The 24,851-nt window shown below is 41.5% G+C and overlaps 1 protein-coding gene across 2 annotated transcripts in view; it reads left to right on the top strand.

Annotated features, from left to right (window-relative positions):
- LOC134572891 (H(+)/Cl(-) exchange transporter 5) overlaps positions 1 to 24,851 on the top strand; it is a 100,580-nt gene that overhangs the window by 5,604 nt on the left and 70,125 nt on the right. For both annotated transcript variants that reach the window (XM_063432182.1, XM_063432183.1), the window contains exon 3: positions 19,967 to 20,123. In XM_063432182.1, the coding sequence (XP_063288252.1) occupies positions 19,979 to 20,123 (145 nt within the window). In that variant the 5' untranslated portion in view covers positions 19,967 to 19,978. The remainder of the gene's footprint in view (positions 1 to 19,966; positions 20,124 to 24,851) is intronic.

Genomic DNA, 24,851 nt, shown 5'->3' with positions numbered 1-24,851 from the left:
TTTAGATTGATTGGTTACTCCAACCAACAACCAGTGTTTTCTCCCCTCAACCCAATCTCTCAAATATGTATTTATGCTATCGGTGTCCCTGGTCCCATTTAGATTGAGTCCCCTTGAACAAACTTACATAATATTTTTTACTTCCTTTTTATCCAGCCGCAAGGTGTTCGCTGCTGCCACGTCTACTTCTAGTAAAATAATCCGGATGGATAATATCAGCCAATCAAATGTGTCTCCTTAGAGAAACATTGATATGCCTATTGCACATCCACACCATTTGACTCTCTGAGCCAATAGGATTATCCTGACAGAGAAGCATTACAGTACTTCTATACAGGTAGTTATCTCAGCAAACGTGAAGACTTAATAAAAAAGTTTGCACAATGAAGTACCTCAAGCAGCTGTGCTGGCATACAGAGTGACAAATGTATGTGTTTACTTTAGAATAAATAATTTGAAAATGTAGACATGTATACAGGGCTCTTTGAAGCCTTTTTCATGACCTGCTGTATTGATAATTTTATTTAATTACTAAATAGTGGTGAATTGAAAGCTTTACGAAATATCTACTTCAACCATTGACGACGGAGTAGATTTAAGCTACAAAAATGGAAAGGGGTTTTTAAAGTAAGAACAGTGAGACTTTAATGTGCTCTTTTGTGTCAAGAAATCAAGATTGTGTTAATGTCTGAACTTGGAGTGTTTTTTTGTTTTTTTTTTTATTCATTTTCCCTACTATTTAGGAACTAGGGCCAAAAGTTAAAAGCTACGCAACATTTTCATATAAGAGATATGCACTCAGGCAGTCACTCTCTCTACTTCTTTCTCTTCTCTCCTCCTTTCCTATACTCTTATATGCCTTAACTCTTTTGTGATTATGGCTGTAGTTGTTGTTGTGTGTTTTTTTTTTTTTGTTTTTTTTTTAATTTTATTTATTTTTATACTTTTTGTAATTCTGGATGCAATCTCTATGTTCACAGTTCAAATGTCTTAAATTCTAGATAGTGTTGAGACCCTGCTATTGTTGGGCAACCCAGTTATAGCTCCTTGCTGGCATCAAGTGATTTGGCACTGTTACCGCTGTCAGATGCCCTTTGGCTTAGGGCACTCCCAGTTAATGCCAATTACTACATTTACTGAATTATTGGTAAATGCCTCACGCATAAGGCTGTCAAGCACTGCTCTGTCCAAGGGTGCCTTTTTCATCTGGATACAAACTCTGTACCTGGAACTCGCCAGGTTAAGAATTCTGGTTAGTGAAGCAGTACAGCATTATGCCTCAATTAGTTCTCACACTCTGTGATTGCAACCAATATCATAGATTATAGTAAACACAGAAAAAGAAAAAATACTAATTCGCCGGCAATCATGCCCAAATGGGCATAGTGCCAGGAAAAAGCAGTACAACCCTTGTAGGTGTGCTAACGGTAAAAATCAATACTTTATTAATGCCAAAGCTTTAAAAAATACTTAGACTCCAACCAATTAATACTAGAGTAGGTAGGTATAACTGACAAAGGCAAAGTGGCCGGTTACTTCACAGGCAACAAAAAACTGAGAATTAAAGAGTCAGTATGGACCCAGTGTATCTGTATAGCGAGGTAAATACTCCATCTATATCCACTGCACAGTCTAAACGACCTGGCGAATTACTCCGTCTAAAGCTCCACTTAAATACCCAAATGCTGAAACGAGGGAAATCCCTGTTGCCTGCAATAACTTCACAGGTAGTCCACAGTAGGAACCAAATGAGTAAATATAAAAAACCTAGTAAATATAGTTAAGACGAGCAGTAAACTTCATCCCTATATAGAACTCTGTCTCAGAAGGTCTGGTTATAACTCTAATCACGGCTCCATACTAACAACTAAATGTTGTCCAGACTAAATCCTATTACCTTGGCAATAGCCTTATGCTAATACCTACCGATACTCCTAGATTAGTAAAAGATCGAAGTCCAAGTTCTACCACCCATAACCCCAGTGCATGATCAAAGAAATCAAATTAAATCAAAAAGAACAGCCCGACGCGCGTTTCAGCGTCTCCAGACGCCGTCGTCAGGGGCAGATACAAAACGCTATCGCAACTTCCACCCCTTAAATAGCCGGTATGTAATTAAACATACCGAACAGCTGATTCCCATGTAGTGTTCAAGCCAATCGGTGGTCTGGACGAAGAGGCCCGCCCACTCCATTCACAAATGTCCACGTGATGGCTACATCATTGCCAGATATATTGCCACAATATCATTGATTGCATTCATTTGACAGCAATACAGATACTGTGATTGTGCCAGCCTTAAATACCAGGTTAGGATTGAGGTTAAAGAGAAATTCTAAGAACCAAAATCACTTCATGTTAATGAAGTCAATTTGGGGCATAGATTTTACCCCTGCATCCAGGCAAGTGAAAACAGTGCTATTTCTGAGAGATGTCTTTGTTTACATTTTCAGCGTCCACACCTATTCGTGTCTGTCATTCATTGGACTACGACCACAAAAATGGATTTAGCTATTGACTCTAATTGACATCAACATGCAAAGTGTGATGTCGACAGATAAAGTTTACCTCCAATACTTCTCTACTAGAAGCAGTGGAATCCGTAAAGGCTTGGCAGATCACTGCAATTTATGAGCAAGTCGTATGTCCGCATTGCTTCTCTATGGGAAGCATCTGATTTGACATCTTCAGGATTGATGACTTCACTGAAGTAGGATTGAGAACTATTTTTAAATAGTGTTCTATAGCTGTGGTTGGAGACTGTTGGAAAGCATTGAATATTGAGGTAAATGCACAAAATATACATGCCAGTCAGAATTTATGTTTTCAAGAATATATGTGTGTGTGCGTGTTTGTTTTTGTGTAGTGTGTGTGTATATAATGAATGCAAAGTGTGTGTGTGTCTTTGTGTAGTGGGTCTATATAATTTATGCAGTGTGTTTGTGTTTGTTCCTGTGCCTGAGAGATAATTGAGTCAAGAACTGTACTAAACTCAATTATCTCCAGGCACAGAAAACACACATTTTACAATCTCCTGAAAGTACCCACAAAAGTCACATCCCCTGATAGCCCCGATCTGGGGAACAAATATTTCCAAAAATAACCCATATCGGTTCAGGGGTTCGGGATTTCCATGGAGGTCATAATTTGACCGACCGCACACGAGGCTCCTGCCCAAAAGAGTTCCATGAAATCAGGCTGTGCGGCAGGTCTCTTTCGGGAGTACAAAATACAATAATATACCGAACAGAACTGTTCGTACGTGTGCTTGCCTTATGTCCCTCGTTCGGGAGTTTGCTCCCACCGAACGCCGCTCTTCTCATACGAACGTCACCAAACATACTTGGAGATAGAACTACCAGCAGTGTTCGCACTGTCAGTGTCCGATTTGGGTTCCATACACTTAACGGCCAAGTGTAGATGCCACAGTGAAGGGTGGATAGGGAGTAACTTGAAAGTGTTTAAAATATTAATATTTCCAAACCATGTTTCCGGTCCTGCTAGAATGATAACCTGAATAAATACAAGTCGTCTAGCTCCTCCCTGCGGTGTGGATATATACCGAATGCTGATACAAATTCGGTGACAGGAAATTTCTTTGTTCTAGATCCCTAGCTTTCAGAACCACAGCCGAAGTCAATGTAAGAGTAAGCCTTGTTCTTGACTGCATCTTGGGAGTCTATAAGTAGGAGGCAAAATTGACCACTTTACCCTCAAGGATAATTTTCCTAATATTGGGAGGCACAAGGTGTTCTGGAGTGATCATCTGCTGCAAGAACAATTAGAAACAAGAAAAGCTAAAATTTCTGGGGAAATTGTGTGAAGTGTTCTTGCCTCCACCAGTAGTCTACAACTGGAGTGAGCGGAGTAACTGGGTGGAGTGGCTTGAGTAACTGTTGTGTGGTTGGAGTGGCTGGAGTAACTGTGGAAAGGTTGGAGTGTGGTTCACTCACTCTACAGCAAGGGCAGAGAAGAGCTTTCAAATCTTTCAAATCCCTCGAACATCCCACCAACTGCCAACAGGAACTAATAGATTTCAAATAGGGCAGAGAAGAGCGGTTAAAAACACACTGCTCCAAATTGCTCACTTCACTGGCGGTTGCCATCTAACGGTCGTATTTGTAAAAACTTTACATCCTACAACGAAGAGCTTTATATTGTGAGAATCACAAAACCCAGACCTACATTTTGATGCATAGTATGTCTCTGAAATATTAAAAATTAAGGCACAGCCGCAGTTTAGATATTGCTCTTCAATTTTGAGGTGGCTAGAGTGGAGTTTCAATAAATGTCAATGGACGGCGTGAGTTTCAAACAAATGGTCCTATTGTGAAAATTATCAGGACTATGGCTTAGCCGTGGACATGTTTAGTGGCAGCAGGGATAGCTGAACGTTTTGATATAAGATTTGTGTAGGTGGGCTTGAAAATGAGGGAGTGGTGGCAGTTTAGAAATCATGTCCTAATTTTTCAGCTTTTGTCAGCTCCCACTCTAGTTAGTTTTGAACATTTCGCCATTCATTCCTATGGGACCAATTTCGCCACACTAACAACGATATTTTGTGAACCATTCAGCGAAACGTTCCAGAGAGTAATAGCAACAATCATGAACTATCCGCATTTCGGTATATTCAGTATACAAGCAGTGTTACGCTAAGTGAGAATGGGAGGGTGGAGTGGAACAGAGGTTTTGATTTAAGCTGGCGTCCTAGCCAAATTTGCTGTTTCCAGTCTATATTAAGTCTATTATTAATGGTGATGATGGAGGATACTACGGAAGACCTCATAGCCTGCAATTAGTCTGCATAGTTCAGCTTTCCTGGAATGTTCCTTTGTCATTGTTCTGCTTTGATCCTTGGTATTTTTTTTTTTCAATTTGACAATTTTTATTTGCATGAGTAAACAGGGGGTGGATACAGAAAGAAGAAAAAGGGAGGGGAGGGGAGGGGGGGTATATCATCAGCAAGATCAGTAATGTTTCGATGCGACATACCAGTTCCATTACAAATAGTACATACTTATTGAACATATTATAATCACTTGTTTGGCATAGGTACAAAGTGCACAGGTCAATTCTAATTCAATTTAACTGTACTGTACATGCTACATATAAATGTTGTGCTTGCTAATGCCTAGGGCCTATTACTGGTTATCTAGTGTTGGGTACATAGTGGTGGCTTCTTGTATCAGGAGTCTACGTGTCTGTTTCGTTGTGGATAGTGAAGGTGAGGGGGAGATTATGCAGGTAGGGGTGCTAGGGGTTGACGGGTCATGTTACCCCTTATGGCCTCCTTAGGTGTGCCTTGTGTCTGATAGTTCTTGGGCTATGTATGTGTTCCCCTTCTACTGTGTTTTGTTAGTTTCCCTGTCTTGATGAGGTCCTCTATTGCTCTGCTTCGTCCAGTAGTCTTTCCACATGAGACTGGCCTTGGTTAAGATTTTCTTTTCACCATATTGGCGCCCATGCATAGATTCGTATTTCCAGTTGGTGTTTACTTGGTCTATTAGCTGTTCTATCCGGGGTGGGGTTGTTTTTTTCCATAGTCTGGCTAACACTGTCACCGCCGAAATGAGTATGTGGTACGTAGTTGCCCATTGTACCTTGTTCATTTGTTCTGGCTGTATGAACAGGATGCAGGTGATTGCGTCAGGTGTTATGTCTATTTGCGAGGCCTGTGCTATGAGTTCTTGGACCTTCTTCCAGAAGGGTTGCAATAGCGGACATGACCACCAGATGTGGAGCATTGTTCCAACTTGTGTATTACATCTCCAGCATAAATTTGTGGATGTTTTAGGCCATATTCTATGTATTTTGTCTGGAACTAGATACCAGCGGTAAAGCAATTTCCTTTGTAGTTCTAGGTGGTTCGTGCATGATGTGACGCCTTTGTGTGATGCATATGCTTTTTTTCATTGATCTTCTTCTATAGTGCATTTAAGTTCTCTTTGCCATGCTTGCTTGAAGCTTATTTTGCCTTCAGTTTTGTTGGAGAGTAGTTGACTGTAGCATGCCGAGATCGTCTTCTTGTGGGGTATCCTGTCTAAGCATAGTTTCTCAAAGTGTGACAGCATGGATGGTGCTCCTGTCTTGTTGTCGGTTGGTTTTATGCTTGCCATGCAAGATTTGATTTGCAGGTATGGAAATAATAACCGACTTGGAAGGTTATATTTAGGTTTCAACTCGGGAAACGGTAGCAACTTCCCTGCTTCGAATAGTTGTACTACATGTTTCACTCCCTGTGCCAGCCACGGCTGTTTGTCTAATGTAGGGATGATTTTCGTAAGTGCTTCTATGCTAGTGGATAGCGGGATTGTTTGGTAATTTGTCATGTCGTGTTTGAGTAAATCCCAGGTTTCTAGTAGTAATTGTGTCGTGGGCAGTAATTGGTACGTTTGCGGTCTCCACTTCTGTGGGGTCCATAGAATGGTTCTGATTTCTACGGGTTTCGCCCAATGTGTCTCTATGTGTGACCACTGGGGGGTGTTGGCTTTTGACATTGTTTGTGCGATAGTGTTAAGTAGTGCTGCCTGGTGATATGCTTGGACATCTGGGAAGCCCAGCCCGCCTTCTTTGATGGGTTTCTGTAGTATTTTGGTAGCTACTCTTGTTTTTTTGTTTTGCCAGGCGAATTTTAGGAATATGTTTTGGATTTCTATGAGGAAACTCTTTGGTAATGGTATTTGTAGAGTCCTGAACAAATATTGTAGTTTGGGTAATAGTGACATTTTTATGGCTGCTATACGGCCTATCCATGATAGAAATTTCCCCTCCCAGTCTTGTAGGGTTGTTTTAATAGAGGCAAAAATTTGTCTATAATTGGCTTTGAACAAGTTGGTTGGGTTTTTTGTGATCTTTAGGCCTAGGAATGTCAGGTAGTCTGAGCGCCAATCTAATGGGAAGCTGTCTTGTAATCGTTCTAGTTTTTGCGTGGGGATGTTTATCCCTAAAGCTTGTGTTTTGTTCACATTGAGCTTATAGTATGAGTGTTTCCCATATTGTTCGATCTGTTTCATTAGGTTAGGCATTGATATGTGCGGTTCTGTTAATGTGAGAAAAACATCATCCGCGAAGAGGCTCAACTTGTATTCGTCGTCTCCCAATCTGACACCTTTGATCGAGGTTTCACTGCGAATCTTGCTTGCCAGTGGTTCCAGTGCTAGTACGTATAAGAGCGGCGATAGTGGGCAGCCTTGTCTGGTTCCATTTGTTATTTCGAAGGCCTCCGAGCAGAAACCCGCAGTGACAACCTTAGCTGTGGGATGATTGTATAATGCGCTGATTGTTCCTAGGAATTGTTTAGGGAAGTTGAACTTGTGGAGAACCTCTTGAAGGAATGGCCAACTGAGGCGGTCGAAGGCCTTCTCTGCATCTAATGATACCAGGAGACTTTCTTTACCCATTCTACGTATGCTGTGTACGAGGTTCAGTACTTTACGCGTGTTGTCCGATCCTTGCCTTCCTGCCACAAATCCCACCTGGTCATTGTGGATTAGTGATGGGAGTATCTTGCTTAGTCTTTGTGCATGGATTTTGGCGAATAGTTTGGCGTCAGTATTCAGTAGCGATATTGGGCGAAAGTTAGGGCATTGTGTTGGGGACTTGCCCGGCTTTGGGAGTGTGATGATATGTGCTGTTAGTAGTTCTTGGGGTAAAGTGCCTAATTGCGTGGCCTGGTTGAACAATTGAGCTAGGTGCGGTGCCAGAGATTTACGGAAGGTTTGGTAGTATGAATTAGAGAAACCATCCGGTCCTGGAGCTTTGTTTTTTGGTAATAGTTTGATCGTATTCTCTACTTCTTCTTCTGTGATAGGTGCTACTAAATCTGTTCTTTGTGTATCCGTTAGAGATGGCAGTTGGATGTCCTCTAGGTACCTTCGAATATCTTCCTTCTTTGGTTCTACTATGTCTTCTGTCTGTTTCAGGTTGTATAGGGCCTGGTAGTATGTGGCAAAGGTTTTGCTGATATCTACCGGTGAGACTACTTTCTTGTTGGATTGGTCGATGAGGTATTCGATTTTGTTCTTTGCTTCTCTTTGTTTGAGTCGAGACGCCAAGAGTTTGCCGGCTTTGTTTCCTTGAGTGTATTGGTGCATGTTGAGTCTTCTTAGGTTGTAGTGCACTCGTTGAAGAGTATGTTCTTTAAGTTTGTCTTGTAGGTCTCTTATGGTTGCTTGTATTTTAGCGGTTGGTTCGGTTTTATGTAGCGCGAGTGCTTCTTGTAATTGTCTGTGCCAGCTTACCCATTGCGCCTGTGTGCTATGTTTCATCTGCGCAGCTCTTCGCAGTAATAGTCCTCTAATCACCGCCTTGTGTGCTTGCCAAACTGTGCTCATTGACATATGTGGAGATTGGTTGGTGGTGAAGTAGTGTGTAATTTCTTTTTCTAGTGAGTTTGTAAATGTTTCATCTGTTAGTAGCGACTCGTTAAGTCTCCATGGGCTTTTATGTTTGTATTCGTATTGATCTTTGATGGTCATTGTCACTGCTGCATGGTCCGACCAACTGATCACCTGTATATTGCTATCTGCCAGTTGGTCTAAGTGCTGCCTATGGATGTGGAACCTGTCTATTCTTGTGTATGTCTTATGTGGTGCAGAGTAGAACGTGTAATCTGTTTGGTTCGGGTGTAGCACCCGCCATACGTCATATAGTTGATAATCATCTAGCAGCTTTTTGTAAGTTATACAATTGGATTGGGTTTTTGCTTTCTGTTTAGAGTTCGGACGTGCGGTGGTGTCCCAGGAGGGATCTATGATGTGATTGAAGTCTCCACAAAGGATTAGCATGCCTCTCTGGATTTTCGTTATTTTCGCCAGCAGTTTGTGGAGGAAATTTTGTTGGTCAGTGTTTGGAGCATATATCGATACTATTGTGTACTCTACGTTGTTAATCGTACAAAGCAGCAGAATATACCTTCCTGCAATATACCTTCCTGCGGGATCTATGTGTGATTCATGGTGTGTGAATGCTACTGTGTTTTTGATGAGGATTGACACTCCTTTGGTTTTTTGTCCCGTGACTGAGTGGTATTGGTGAGGGTATAGGTCTGGTCTAAAAGCGGGCGCTGTTTTGAAATGAGTTTCTTGCAGGCATGCGATGTCAGCCTGTTCTTGTTTTAGGTCGCGGTTTAAGCAGTACCTTTTGTAAGGGGTATTCAGTCCTTTCACATTGTGAGAGTATATTTTCATTATTTAATGTTATGTTCCCGCCTATATCCTAGTTGTTTGTCTGTGGTAGGAAGCGCGCGGTGGCGTATGTGGTAGTTGTAGTGGTTTTATCCTGTATGTCGCTCGGCTCAGTGTCGTGGCCTACGGTACTTATGTAGCGTGTGTCTAGTTTAAATCTAGACCTTACTGTATCTGTTAGTTCCGAACTCACTGAATCAGGATGGGGTTTACCGTATAACTGGGATGGGGATAGGTGATGGGGAATAGGAGGAAGAAACAAATTAGTAGTCTTGACTATTAGTGCCCAAAGGCGGGCTTGAGTGCTAAAGGTTAGCACTAAGTGAGAGCGTGGTGTGGGGTTAATTAACGGTGTGGTAACAATAATGCTCGACCCTCGTTCTTAGTTGGCAGGGTTGATATTTAGGTTGAATGCATAGGGATGTAGCTCATCGGAGTATTGGTCTAAGCCCTTAGTTCTATGGGGGTATTGCATTGACCCATACTTATGTCTACTGTCACCCTTTCCTCTCTCTGGCTGGTTTCGTGTCATGCTCCCAAGTAGTATGTTATGGATCTGCTCGGAGAGTGTTGGAGGAAGGGGATTGAGTGGAAGACGCTACCCGTTGTGCTGTTTATGGGTTGCTGTGTGTACATTCTCATTAGGTTTTCCTTCGTGTGTAGAATAAACTCATTATGCCATTTGTCTCACTGTTCCTGAATACATAACATTTAAATGCATAACTTTTGGTATCTAGATTGCTATTTAGCTTTAAACACAACAGTTTACTTTACTTTGACCCTGGACCTCATCCCTTAGGTCTCAGTAACACATTGTAAATTTACGGCTAGTTAAACATAAGTTAACGTATATAACAACATTATTATCTTAGATTGGCTATTAAATTATATGCAAACCATTAGATGTTATTTCTGGTTGCGGGGAGATCATTCATTTGCGGGATTTCTTCCAGTCCGCTTGTGTTTCCCGTGGGGGCCGTGAGTCCTCTGTGCTCGGTCGCACACTGATTCCCCACGTTTTCAGGATTCGCTTGCCTTCCTCTGGTGACAATATGGTGGTTAGAGTCCCGTTTCTGTGGATGGTTAGACGGACTGGGTGGCCCCATCGGTAAGGGAGTCTCTGGGATCTCAAGGCCTCTGTAATTCCTCGGAATTCTCTGCGTTTCTGGAGAGTAAGGGCAGATAAGTCTGAAAAAAGCTGGATGTTTCTGTATTTTTCTGGTAGGTCGTCCTTCGTCCTTGATGCTTGCATGATGATGTCTTTTACGTGGTTGTAATGGAGTTTGGCCAGCACATCCCGTGAGGCCTCCGCTGGTAAAAACTTCGGTTTGGCCACTCTGTGCACTCTATCGATGAGCAGCATATCGACGGGTATGTCTGGAGCAAGCGACTTAAACAATCCTGTCAAGAATTCTTGTAAGTCCGGTTGTTTCACCTCTTCAGAAATGTTTCTAAATCTTATGTTTTGGCGTCTTGACCTGTCTTCCAGATCCATTATTTTCAGTTGTAGCTGTTCTTGTTGGTGCTCGAGGGTTTGTACATGTTCCGCCATGTCATTATGGGCTTCCGCATATTCTCCCATTCTATTTTCCATCCTCGCTGTGCGGTCACTCAGATCTTGTATGTCCTTTTTCATGTCGGCCAAGGTGTTATTTATGTTGGTCAGGATTTTGTCCGACATAGAATCTAGGCATTTCTGTAGTACTCCTTGTGTGATCGGCAAATTATCTGTAGGATCTTGCTGCAGAGGCAGCGTGTCGTCTCCGTCGCCGCCATCTTGCTCGTTTCCTCGCATTGCGGCCGGTTTGTGAGTTTGCGGCCTCGTTCCAAAGAACGTGTTTTTGTCCCCTTTGTCCGGGTTTTTGGGCTTGCATTTTGTTTGCGACATTCTTAGGGTCTCCGGTGGCTTCTTACCCTGTATTTCGCTGTTAAAAGACGCTTATTTCGGGTCAGTGAGAGCGGAGCTCCGGCTACATGCGACCGTCCTCGTTGCGGGTTAGACCACGCCCCCCGATCCTTGGTATTTTTGAAGAGATTATGGAACTTGTTTTTTTTTTTTTTTTTGGGAATCCTGTCACCTTGTAGGATAGCTGGGCCTAGACTGAGTACTAGGGAGGGGAGAAGGTATTGCACTGTTCTGATGCTTATGACATACTAAGGAGGAATCTACCATCTGGTTGACCTATGAGAAGATATAAGTCCCCCACCACCTTGGGTCACTGAACTGAGCCAATCCATTGCTTTCCCATAGGGGCCAAATGCTGTTTTGGCCAATCAGGACCTCCTCATAGAGATGCCTTGAATCAATGCATCTCTATGAGGAAAATTCAGCATCTCCATGCAGAGCGTGGGGACGCTGAACGTCAGGGCTGCTTACTGTGCAGCCCTGAGCCAGGAAGACCTTCCAGTGGACATTTAAGGCAGGTCCTCTGGGCAATTGCAGCTTCTTGAGGTCAGCTGGATTGAGCTAATGAAACGAGGAAGTAACATTACCTGTTGCCTGCTTGAAAGCCAAGGGGTATACCCCAGTTAATTTATAAAAGAGTACATTTCAATAGAAATATGCACTTTTCGCAAAATCAGGAGGACACACTCTTCACACACAAAGCTATTCTGGAAGCTAACATTACTTAGGGGTCTGGAGTGAACCTTTAAGTTTTGTATGTTGCATGTTGGGTGTTCGACAATCCTGACAGAATGTCAGTATGTGTATGTAATTTCTTTTAAGGACCACTCTACACCCCAAAAGTGAAGTGCTTTATGGGTGAGGAGTAGCCTAGTTTAACCCCAGTTTATAAAAGTGCTGATTTCTGTCAGACAGCAAGGGAGGTTTGCAGACTCCTTCTGTTAGCCACCCTGAGCTAACGGAAGTGGCAGGCACGCTCTACTTGAGCGTGCCTGCCTCCCCACTCACCAGCTCTTTAGCTCCAGACATCAGACCAGACGTGGTGCACGCGTGTGCACCAATCCAGAGGCTTCTCAGTGAGAAGTTATTTTCCTGTGAATAGACTGCAAGTCTCTCCCGGGAAAAAACAGGAGGGCTTGCTAAGGCTGCAGTTAATACGATATGCAGCCTTTGCAAGCTCTTTTAAGATAAACCCCCAATTTACACATGCATTCAAATTAATGCATGTATTCATTGGGAAATATCTACTAAACAGTGATTTATTTTTGATTTATTTATTATTTTTTTGTTCCCCGCATGTGGGAAGTGGAGTGATCCTTTAACAAAAAAGGTTTGCGGTGGGGTGGAAAAAAACATTTCCACGCTCCAGTTATCGTGGCTGGCACGTTTATTAATTTGAGGATTCTGGGAGATATTCAGATAATGTTCTGCAAACCTAGCAATGCTCTTGTGAGAGCAGAGGCTGCTATCAGTGTTTTTCACAGCACCATGGATATTTTTCTTTGTGACTCCGTCCCCCATCGCAGCCACTTTACATTATGTAAGAACAGATCGCACCCCTCAATCCTGTGCCTCTTGCTGAACAGTAACATGATGCAGCTTATTTCCAAAACACTCTCAGAACATGATGGGTGGTGAGGAACATTGAAATTGGTCCGTGTCACATTTAGCTACCATATCCAGCCTTGTTCTAGCCAAAACTAATTTTCTTTTAACAGTAGATTATGCCACACAATTGGATTTTCCCCTTTTAACTTTTAGCAACATCATGCTTTTAAGACAGCGGAAGCTGCTTTTCCTTCCTTTTCACTGTAATGCAGTTCCTATAATGTTGTAATGGTGCAACAGCCTGGGGATGTACTTTCTACAAATACCGTAAATACTCGTGTATAAGCAGAGTTTTTCAGCACACAGTCTAAATCTCGCGACACCCGCGGCCGTCAGAGCGTTGCCACAGGTTACCGTGGCAACGCTCCACGCAGCACGCAGACCGCGAGACTTACACTGTGAGCTGGCCGATGGAGCTGCTACAAAGGTAACTAACAGCTTGCTCCCGGGACCACCAGGGAATGTTACAGCCCCCCTCTCTGGCCAGGTAACGAGCAGGGACAAAAAAAAATATTAAATAATAAATATATTAAAATTAAAAATAATAAAAATGCCCTCCCCCCACCCAGATAACACACACTCTGCATTATATATACAGTGTGTGTGTGTTTGTATCAGTGTGTGTATATAATGCACACACTCTGCATTATATACGCACTCATACAAACACACACTCTGCATTATATATACACACACACACTCTGCATTATATATACACACACGCTCTGCATTCTATACACACACACGCTCTGCATTCTATACACACACACACTCTGCATTCTATACACACACACTCTGCATTATATATATATATATATATATGTGTGTGTGTGTGTGTGTTATGGTGGGGAAACATTGTGATTGAAAACCCCTTCCACCTGAAGTCTGTGGATAGTTAATACAATGTTAAACAAAAATCTGCACACCAGTCAAGCCATAAGACTTGCTTTTCCCACAGAAATCCCAAAACTGCAGCGATGTTGCAACCGCAAAGGATTCTGGGTGGGCATATGCAAATTAGTTCAACAAAGAATCACATTTTTGCCTCATTCCATTTTAAACATGGATTCCTTTTAATCGGTGTTTGCAGTATACAACTGCTTGGAACACAATTTCGGAAAAGATGCAAAACCAGTGAACCACTCATGGACAGCTGTTTCGTTGTTAATGCAACTCATCAGCATGAGGTTGGTTACTGGTTTGCTTATTGAGGCTTGGTAGTGCTTGGGAAGCAAAATCCAAATAGGTTATGGTGGGGAAAAATCACAATTTTTCCCCACCATAACCTTGGTGCCTATAATGTCCATTTAATAAGAAGATTAACAACAAATAAGTTTACTTGTCAGTTCAAAGCATTTCTTTCAGTCCTTGTGTATGCAATTTCTGTCGTAATTTCTAAAATTGACAGTTTAAACTAAAATTGACCCCTAACTTACAATGGGATCTTGTAATATTTCGAAAGTAAAATTAAATTACTGAGTCTTATCTGGTCACTGGTGTCTGGCTTTCTTGTGTGAAGCTAAAATTAAGAAGAGTATTCCATCTCCCTTCTCTGTTAGACTCATTGTATCACTTGGCTTGTTTATATAATACATTCCTTAGCTCAGGCTATGTTTAGTTACACAAATGATAGAATTTTCGTGTCTTTGTTAGCTTGAAATCCAAAATGGAGTCTGCTCTGTTCTGAGTGACTCTGGCAATATACACTTTTAATTTCTATGATAGCACAAAATGTCTGCCGATATAAATATCCTGACAAGGTTTAGCGATGTGTCAGGTTTTATTCGGGTTCCAAGCTGCGACCATCTTAAAAGCAAGTCGTGCAGGCCCTCTTCCAATGAACAGTCTCTGAGTGACTTCCGAGCCCTCCAGGGGGGAAAGGGATAACCCCCACTGTCGGAGCAAAGCAGCGGCTGTCTGCTTCACTGCCTACCCAGGTAGGCTGCAATCTTGGGGAGTACACACTCCAGGGCTCTTATTCTTTGTTGCACGGTCAGATTCACAGTAATAATATGCTGCAGTTTTCCATCGCCAGGTAGGTATGTTTTTCATTGATTTTAAGCCAGAACCCTTGGGAGCTGTTCTGACATGTGGCTAGCCAGCATTACTGCCTGGCCCCGCCGCCCATAAGCAAGTGATTTAACTCCTAAATAGCAGTGAATGGAGCAGTGAGATGTGTTATACAGCAAAATACTTAATTAAGCTAGTTGTTTTGGTGTAACTTTATTAATAAAGTTCAAATATAGCTCTTTCTAGCAGCTATGCTGCCACAATTTTTTTTTTTTTATTTTAAATTCTTTATTTTTGTTGTGCATAGGAGATTACAACATTGCTTGTATAGCCACAACAGCTCTATCAAGCGCGGTGTTCATAGAGTGGTAAACATATTTGTGGCATAAGAATAACTTGCAAATTTTTTGGTTAATTAGACGTTTCATATAACAAATAGGGTAGTTGCTAGGCATTACACATTTTGGTAGTTAGGTGTAAGATATATTTAGTTTAGCTCGGTACATGCCTAGATATGAGAGATATAACATCACCCCTATAGCTACATATGAATGCAGTTAGAACAGTAAGACAGATAATATTTCGACGTTGCCATAGTTATACTGGGGCAGATAAACACTGGTTAGGTCATATTTAGAAAGTTCCCTTATGTCTATGAAAGTCATGCCCACTGTGGATTCAGCTTGTTCGCGCTGTTGTCCGGTGGTCTGCCTGTGTTGCGGCTGCTGCGGGCTGGTTGACAGGTGCTGCATGGGGTGATGTGCGGCATCCGGCTCGCTGGACCTGGACCCTGGTATGTCTAGAGGGTGGTGTGGTGCGGAGTGGGGGCTGATGTTCCCTGCCGTTCAGGTAAGTGCTGGCGTGGCGTGCTGTGCCCCTTTTCCCGCCGCTAGTTGCTGTTCCATCCCCTTACCGGAGCCGGGAACTTGAAGGGAGTCACGAGTCACCCGAGGTAGGAGTCCCGTTAGGGTGCCAGGATGCGGGTGTACAGCTGGATCTTGTGGGTGTCTGATCCTTTGGTGCTGTTGAACCACGTTGGGTGCGGCGTTTGTGGGGTAGGCATCTTCCATTTAGATCTTGGGGTTAGGTGCACGGTCTCGGCCATCTTAGAGTGCTGCTAGGCCTTAGTCCCAGTCGTAGTGGTCGGGGTTTCAGGGTGAGGACCGGGATCACCCCCCCAGTCCAGAGGGGGGGGGGGGAATGGAGCCGGTTCCTCAAGAGTGTAAGCCCCAGGTTGGACACTGGTCGGCAGGGTAGCGGGGCGGCGGCCGTCCACTCCACTCACCGCTGGAGTAGGCCTCAACTGCAGCATTGAAGATTTCTCCCCCGGGGGACTAATACTCGTCGAGCAAGCCTCACCCTGGGTCCAGTGCACTTTGCCCGTCGAGGGCCACTGTTGCTGGCCTATTTTGAAACACAAATATTTGTGTTCAGCAAAGTCTCCCGAGTACAACAGTACCCCTCATGTACAGGTCAAAAGTTACAGCGTCAAATATAAGGCTTGTGTTTCATTGTTTTCACATTAAAATTCGCCAGATTGGTTACGTTGCCTTTGAGACCCTATGGTAGCCCAAGAATGTAAATTACCCCTATGATGGCATACCATTTGCAATAGTAGACAACCCAAGGTATTGCACATGGGGTATGTCCAGTCTTTTTTAGTAGCCACTTAGTCACAAACACTGGCCAAAATTGGCGTTTTTTGTATTTTTCACACACCAACAAATACTAACGCCAAGTTTGGCCAGTGTTTGTGACCAAATGGCTACTAAAAAAGACTGGACATACCCCATTTGCAATACCTTGGGTTGTCTACTATTGCAAATGGTATGCCATTATGGGTGGAAATTTAATTCCTGGGCTACTATACAATCTCAAAGGCAACGTAACCAATCTAGCGAATTTCAATTTCAAATGTAATGTGCTATATTTGACCCTGTAACTTCCCAAAACACCATAAAACCTGTACATAGGGGGTACTGTTTTACACGTGAGACTTTGCTTTTACTGCAATAAAATACACATATCTGTATTCAGCAAACAGTATTTTTTTTTTTTTTAAATCTTTATTTTTGCTGTGCAGATAAGAAAAATTATAAACTGGCTCCAGGTACCCCAACGGCAATCCTTGAGCTGCTTGGCATGTATAACAAATAGGGTAGTTGCTAGACGTTGCACATTTTTTGTGATTTAGGTACAAGATAAGGTTACACGCAGATGGTATAATTAGTTTAGCTAGGAATACGTTTAAACTATCAATGCTGACAGTATGCTTACAGAATATGCTTAAGTTAAATTTCTGAGTTTAGCTAGGAATACGTTTAAACATGAGAGATATCATTAGCTAGCATTAATGCTTAAAGTATGCTTACAGAATATGCTTAAGTGAAATTTCTGAGTTGAGCTAGGAATACGTTTAAACATGAGAGATATCTTTAGCTAGCCTTAATGCTTACAGTATGCTTACAGAGTATGCTTAAGTTAAATTTCTGAAATGTCCCAGGAGGCTCTCAGATCAAGTCCTTGAAGCAGGGAGACCGCCATGACAGAACTATAAAACAAAATTAAGACTTGGGTCATCCTGATGTGATGTGTGTTTGAGTGGGGCACATACTGTTAAGAGGAAGTCTGAGTTCAATCTGAGAGGCAGGTTAAAAGACCTCACTGGGTATTGGTAGGAAAGTCCAACTGCTCCCCTTCGGCAAGTTGTCAGGCAAGTCAGGTCTCCTGGGCTTGTGGTCTTTCCTCCCTCCGCCTGGAGTGTAGGTGTATCTGAGTCACGCTATAAGGGTGGGTCCGGCGCATGCCACGCTGCCAGCCCTGGGCTCCGTATGAGCCAACCATTTGTGCCCACGGTTCCGGTTCCATAAGTGGCCGGTAACGGAATTCCTGGTCAGTGTGGTCAGTCCAGGTGCTGGGTTGTGGTTTGAGGAGTGACCTCTGGGGCTCAAGGCCCAGGAAGGCTGTCGTGGGGTCAGTCCCAGTCCTATGGTGCGGAAACTAGGCAGTACAGACCTGTTTCACGTTGTTGCCTGTGGTGAGGGGTGGTGGTGAGTGCCGCCGTGCCTAGTATAGGCCTTAAGGTCGCCATGTTGTAGGGGGCATGTGAGAGGCCGTCAGGCTGGAGTCCTCTTTTAAGGTACCGTCTCTTGCTTAGCCGGCTTGAAGGTGGGTGCTTTGAAGGGGGGGCTGATGTGTGTCGCTTCTTCAGCGCCTCGTTGCGGGTTTTGGCGGGTACCTTGTAGTGGTTACAGGCTCTGCTCCATCACCTCTGGGCTCCGCCATCTTGAATGCCGTGTCGGATCAGGGTGGTCCTGAAGCGTCCTGGCTGGTCGGGGCTCGAGGGTGAGGACCGGGATCACCCCCCCGGTCCAGAGGGGGGGGGGAAACGGGGCCCTTTCCTCACGGGTCTGGCCCTTGGTTGGGTACCGATGGACGGGATAGTGGAGCAGCGGCCGTCTGCTCCACTCACCACCGGCGAAGGCCTTGATTGCGCCAGTGAGGGTTCACCCCCCAGGGGACTGGAGCCCTTTTGGCCAGCCTCACCCTGGGTCTGGTACTCTCCACCCGATTGGGGTTGCCGCTGTCGGTCGGCTTTGAATGCCAAAAGTCCAGTTTCATGCTTATTTTCCTTATTGTTTCAGGAGCTGGTCTGACATGCGACCGTCCTGCTCGGCGGTCCGGCCCCGCCCCCAGCAAACAGTATTATGACATTGACAGTTAAAATGTCATGTAGAACAAAAAAAATAAAAACAATTCTTCTTTTCTCCCATTTTTTTCATATTAAATTATGTTTCATCTATATTACCTTGCTGACCCCTCTCTATCTGGACACTCATGCTTACTCTGGACTGGCTGTAGACTGGGTGTAGGGATTTAAAAAGAGTCATCCTTCTACCCTGAGTTTCTGGACACAGCATACACCATACTAATTTTGCTATGTTTTGTTACGTTTGGACGACTAATTGATTTCTGCTTCAGGTGCAAGATAGGCATGTACCCTACAGCCCTAGTTTAAACTGCATCTCATGAAGCTTTCTATACTAGCCTCTCAGTCTCTGCATACACAATACCACAGGAATACACTTACTCAAGCGCGCAGGATAAATCATAGGTATCACTATGTGTGTCGTGCCACTAGCCTAGTCCAGTCAGTTTAGATATATAATGCACAACCTGTTCATAAGTCCTTTCCCACAGCTGTTGCCTGCTGTCTTTTTTTACACTGCGTCTTACTTGATGTTACATGCCGCCTACGGGCATTACAGCTGGCGCGACCCCAGAGGTCAACACACTAACCCTGCTTCACCAGCATGTAATCCACACACTATTAGTTAAACAACGCCAACCGCGCTGTACCTAGCCTGCAACCAATTAGTCACGACACAAGCGACTGCAGACGTGTCCTGCCTAGATTATTACTCAACTTTAAACGATACTTAAATAGTCTTACTACGATTAATGTCTTGTCTATCTTATATGCATCACACATGTTTAGCCGTTACTTCGCATTTAATAGTAGATAACTCGTGTACACTCTTGATTACCTGCATACTAACCATAAAATTGTGCAAGAACTAACATACTCCTGATTGTTATAAATATGTGAAAAAGCATGTGGATTGCTGTCGGGGGTACTCTCATTTGCACTACAAAAATAAAGAATTAAAAAAAATATATATGTTTCATAGCTAAATATTTGATATTAAATGAAAGCCCTGTTTCCCCTGAATAAATTTAATTTGAAAGAGGTGAATTACGGTTGGACAGACATATAGCGCAAATGCCAGGTTTTGTTTACGTTTTGTTTTGTTCACAACGTGTACATTTGGCTCAGTCCTTAAGGGGTTAAGCTGTAGTTGTTCAGGTGACTATAGTGTCCCTTTAAATGTTGCATAGTGATATCTCAGGTTAGGAAACAGTAATGTGTAGTTCTATATCACATTGCCTATAGTGTCTCCTTCTAAAGATGCTTATTAGTAAATCCTTTGTCGATATTTCCATAAAAAAATTCAATAAAATAATCAAATTAGTGTGTCATGGATGAATACTTATTTTTTTTTTTTTTTTTAAACCATTAACAACATCATATTCTCTGTTTAGTGCACTCTTGTTTTAGCACAGAAATGATAGAGAAATAACACCTAACAAGACACAGGTTAAAAAGCTGTTCATAGACCTGTGTAACACTATGCCAGTCATTTTTTTTTATTCTTTTCTCATGTGAATATTGTGTGATCTATACTTTTTGTTTCAGGTTACACTAACAATGGAAAATAAAGGATTCCACCGTTCCAGCCTAAACAGTCTCCACAGTAGCACAAGCGATGAGGACATGGTTGAAATCACAGAAGGCACCCTAGATTTCAAAATTTCTGATGATGATCCACCAATAGATGCAGAGAACGATACTGGTAACCAATATTTTGTTTTTTTTGGTACATATACCTACAATGTTTCCCTGAAAATAAGACCGGGTCTTATAATATTTCCATAGAATACAGCAGGAATTCAGTGCTAATCAACACACAATATATGCAGAATGGGCAGCAACCCAAGCGAAGAAAACCCCTCAAGTCCTTCAATGGATCAAATATAACACAAAAAAGATGGAGTAGGGCTGTGCCAATACGAATAAAATAGTCTTAGAGAGGGTAGGAGGTCTTGCTAGAGTAGCAGTAGATAATCAGGGAAACTTGATAAGACGTATTCTCTTCAATGGGAGTGGATACGTCTCAGGGTGTTGGTTCGTATATATGAAACAGAAAAGAGGCAGAAAGCAACCAATAGTGCAGTACGTCTAGAGTCCAAAAGTACAGTAAGTAACAAGAGGCATTTAAAAGAGCTATGGCGAGCTCTGGTGTGAAGAGCATACAGCGGTATAATTCCCGCTTATGGGATGTGGGAAGATGTATCCGTCAGCACCGCCTGGTAATCCAAAGCTCCAAAGGGAAGATAAATGGCAACAATAGTGCTCTCAATTGTGATAAAATAGAGTATAAAAGAGTGATAAGAGTAATACTCACAAGTGTAGAGCAGAAACACTGCTCTATTGATATAGCGTTGGTGGTATGATCCCCACCTCGGATTTACTTGGAGTAACAGCGTAGGGCAGGCTTACTGCTCAATGGTATCAGCTCTGGTGATATAATCCCTAACTCTGATTTCTTTTGATTAGTAGTAAAAAGCCAAGTAGCAAAGGAAATATATTATCAAATATATTTTAAAATTGTAAATAAAATTTAAAGGAATTTGGCACAAACCAGGTCTATTGGCACAAAAGAATTCCTTTATTCAGTAGTAAAGTAAATATAAAACATCCAAATACGCGTTTCGCTGATGTGGCTTTTTCAAAATGGGATAAAAACATACAACCTGGCTACATAGAGTTTAAATAGGGATATTGTAATTTAAAATTGGCACCAAAATTTCAGCTTTAAATTGTTGACCAATGGGAAACAGTGACAGTTAATAAAATACAAATGTACAGATAATATATACAGTATTGTAGATCATATAATGGGGAGTGTAAATATATATTTACATTGATAAAACGAAGTGTATAGACTGTAATCTAGGCTTTTTTAAATATTTGCCGCTCGGCATTATGGGGATTGTAGTTATCTGCATGTATGATGTCAGCAAGAAATTCTCACATTTGCAGACATCAGGGGAAAGCTTAGTGGCCTTATTTAATGTAATAGGTGGATGGAGGGGAAAAGGTGTTTATACTTTAAACATGATGGTAATAAATTGTTTTAAATAGTGTGAAAAATAGCCGCGGTGGTCATCTTGGTAGGGGAAGCTGTGATAGGGAATAAAATAATGGCGCCGGCCATCTTGGGAGGGAATAAGGTCATATTGTGGTGGCCATATTAGGAGGGGGAAAAACAATGTACATAAGAATAAAAACATGAATGACATATAAAGTATATAGTATATTTGCATGAGTACATGAATGACACATGTTATGCATGGTCTAATACATAGAAGGGAATTAGATAAAAATGATATATGCAAAGCAGTATTTTAGACAGAGTAATTGGAGAGAATAGTTAAAAAAATAATTGAGAATGAGGCAAAAAGCCCTTTAGTGGATTTTGTAGCTAGGATCTTATCAGACATCAATTCACAGAAACACCCAAGATATCTGAGGGGAAGTTGTTATAGTAGGGGTATCTTAAAACACAATGCAGTAGGTGAATCAGGGTGTCCCTAAGGTAGCAACAGATAAATCTCGGGGAGGTGATGGTTAGTAGGTGTGTCAGACACTCACATAGCAATGGTAGTAATACAAGAAAGTATAATAGTTGGGGTACAAACCATATAACCACTTCCTTTAAAATGTGTGATAGACTAAAAATAGTAAAATAAGACAAAAGGCTCTTAGGCAAGTTGGAAATAGGCTGTTAAGTAGGGAACAGGATAGGAGAATATATAATATGTGTGTGTGTGTGTGTGTGTGTGTGTATATATATATATATATATATATATATATATATATATCTATATATATATCTATATATATATATATCTATATATATATATATCTATATATATATATATATATATATATATATATCTATATATATATCTATATATATATATATATATCTCTATAGATATATATATATATATATATATCTCTATAGATATATATATATATATATATATAGATATATATATATATATATATCTATATATATATATATATATATCTATATATATATATATATATATATCTCTATAGATATATATATATATATCTATATATATATATCTATATATATATATATATATATCTCTATATATATATATATATATAGATATCTAGATATATATATATATAATGTGTGTGTATGTATGTGTATATATATATGTATGTGTATATCTCCGTATATGGAGTAAGGATCCAGCATAAGCGTAGGATAGTATAAAGGGAGTGTTGTGGTTTAAATTCAGCAGACAGCAATGTTTTCTCTCAGGTATGAAGACAAGGAATGGACATAGCAGAAATACGAGCTCGGAGGGCAGTACTTCATCACACAAGTGTATGACAAAATACTGCTCCTAATTTTAATGGGGAAAACACAGATCTTGTATAACAAATCTCTGAACACATCCAAAAGGGGTTGTCTTTACATAATACAGTCATGTCCTGTCAACTGCATATTCAAAGAACTTAAAGCACATTTGGCATTAGCTGGTCAAAAGGTGTTACTTGATTACACATCACTTCCCAATAGTCATAAAGGCAAGGTGTTAACAGGATATCCAGTGCAGGGGGGGAAACAAGAAGAAGATACAAATCAGGATCAAAGGCCAGCTGTTATAATAGAGCATCCTGACATTACTTAATCAATTGTGTGGTGTGACACAGGATACAAGGGGAAAGGTGCTCATTAATCCATTTCAGGGAGAAAGTCGGTTGTGGTGTGCCGAGACCGACGATACGGTAGGCCTGTAAATAAAGAGGGCCCACCAAGGAGTAAGAAAGTAAAGTAAATGGAAAGAAAAGCGAGAGTGTTGAAATGAGGAGTGGGTGGGAGGGTCATTCTGATGCTGACCTCAAGCGATATGAGTCAGGTAAGGGGTGTCCCTTATATAAGGGAGTGAATTAATTTAAGCCCCTCCCACAAATACAGGTCAAACGGCTTTAATACTTGTGTAAGGGGCAAATAGCCGTCAATGGAGTAAGGATCCAGCATAAGCGTAGGATAGTATAAAGGAAGCAAGTCAGTTGTGGTGTGCCGAGACCGACGATACAGTAGGCCTGTAAATAAAGAGGGCAAAAATGAATAATCAAAGATTTAATACAGTCAACAAATATATACAAATTAACCAGACATTTCCTTAAATGCATTACAGTATTTAATTCCTGGAAGGATTTTGAAGGTAGGAATCTAGGACTGAAAGTGGACACCATTTGTTGTGTGTAGGATAGTATGTTATCTCTACTGTTTGTGCGTGTTGACTCGTTTCGGAATGTGGTAGAGCCAATAGGTAATGATATGTGTTTACGTACGTGGGATCGTTGAAGACAATGATCTGTCTGAGTGGTGGTGATGGTAGTTGATTCTCTGGCCTGAGAAAGGCATAAAAGGCAATGTGCATGGCTGGTAATGGCCAACTTGGTAGTATAATTGAATGGTTGTAGATCTAATAGGTCCGATAAGGATGAAAAGTTGGATGGCTATTGGTAATGAGAGGAACGTGGGGGAATGGATTCCTGAAAACCTCTGAGTATATTCTTGTCTGGTATAATAGCATGAAGTTATGGTAGTTTTAGCCATAGATTATCCTGTGTTGTTGAATGCCTGTAAAATATATAATTAATGGTTGCAAAAAGAAGCAAAACCTAGGAGAAATGTTATGACACAGGTTGAGCTATGTTTTTTTTTTTTTTGTCAATCTTTCTTTTATTGAGGCATAAAATTGCAAGGATACAGAATGAAGAGAGGGAGATGATACAGTAAATACATGTAGGGGTCATAACAGCTCAGTATAAGTCACCTCAGATAGTCTTCTGCCTCTTTTTATATATTAAATAGATGGATCAATGGCTCACACGTGACTGCATAACAATAAAATAGAACAATAGAAACAATACAGATTTTTGTGTAACTAGTAGATACGTAAGGAGGATTAGCCAGGCATCAGGTAGTAAGTAGTTAAGCATTAATCCGAGGTGCTGCACTTTTTATAATTAGTTTCCGGGTCTTAGTCCTATGTGCAGAGTGACAGAAAATTACATGTTTTTAGGTTTAGGACTAGAGATAAACTGTAAAACATTTAGACCACTGGGCCCAAGGACACAACACTAGATCGAACAATAGATCGGCAGATCGGCACCGCCACAGCCGCTGGGGCAGGCAGACACACTGACAGATTTTAACAGTCGTATGGCATAGAAAATCAGTGCACATTTTTAGTATTATTCAGAGTAGGTGACTGGTTGAAAGACGAACAGGCTTATATATTGTCATCGTGCAGTGGATTAACAAGCATAGTTATCGGTACGTCATTATGCATTATAGGGTACAAGTGTTTCACATGAGATCTTAGTAGCATATAGAAGAATAAAACTGCACTTTTTTTTTGAAAAGGTAGCGTACAAGTAGGAACATAGTATGTCAGACATT

This window comes from Pelobates fuscus, chromosome 9, assembly GCF_036172605.1.
Source record: "Pelobates fuscus isolate aPelFus1 chromosome 9, aPelFus1.pri, whole genome shotgun sequence".
Lineage (NCBI taxonomy): Eukaryota > Metazoa > Chordata > Amphibia > Anura > Pelobatidae > Pelobates > Pelobates fuscus.
This window is presented reverse-complemented; position numbering and strand designations above follow the sequence as displayed.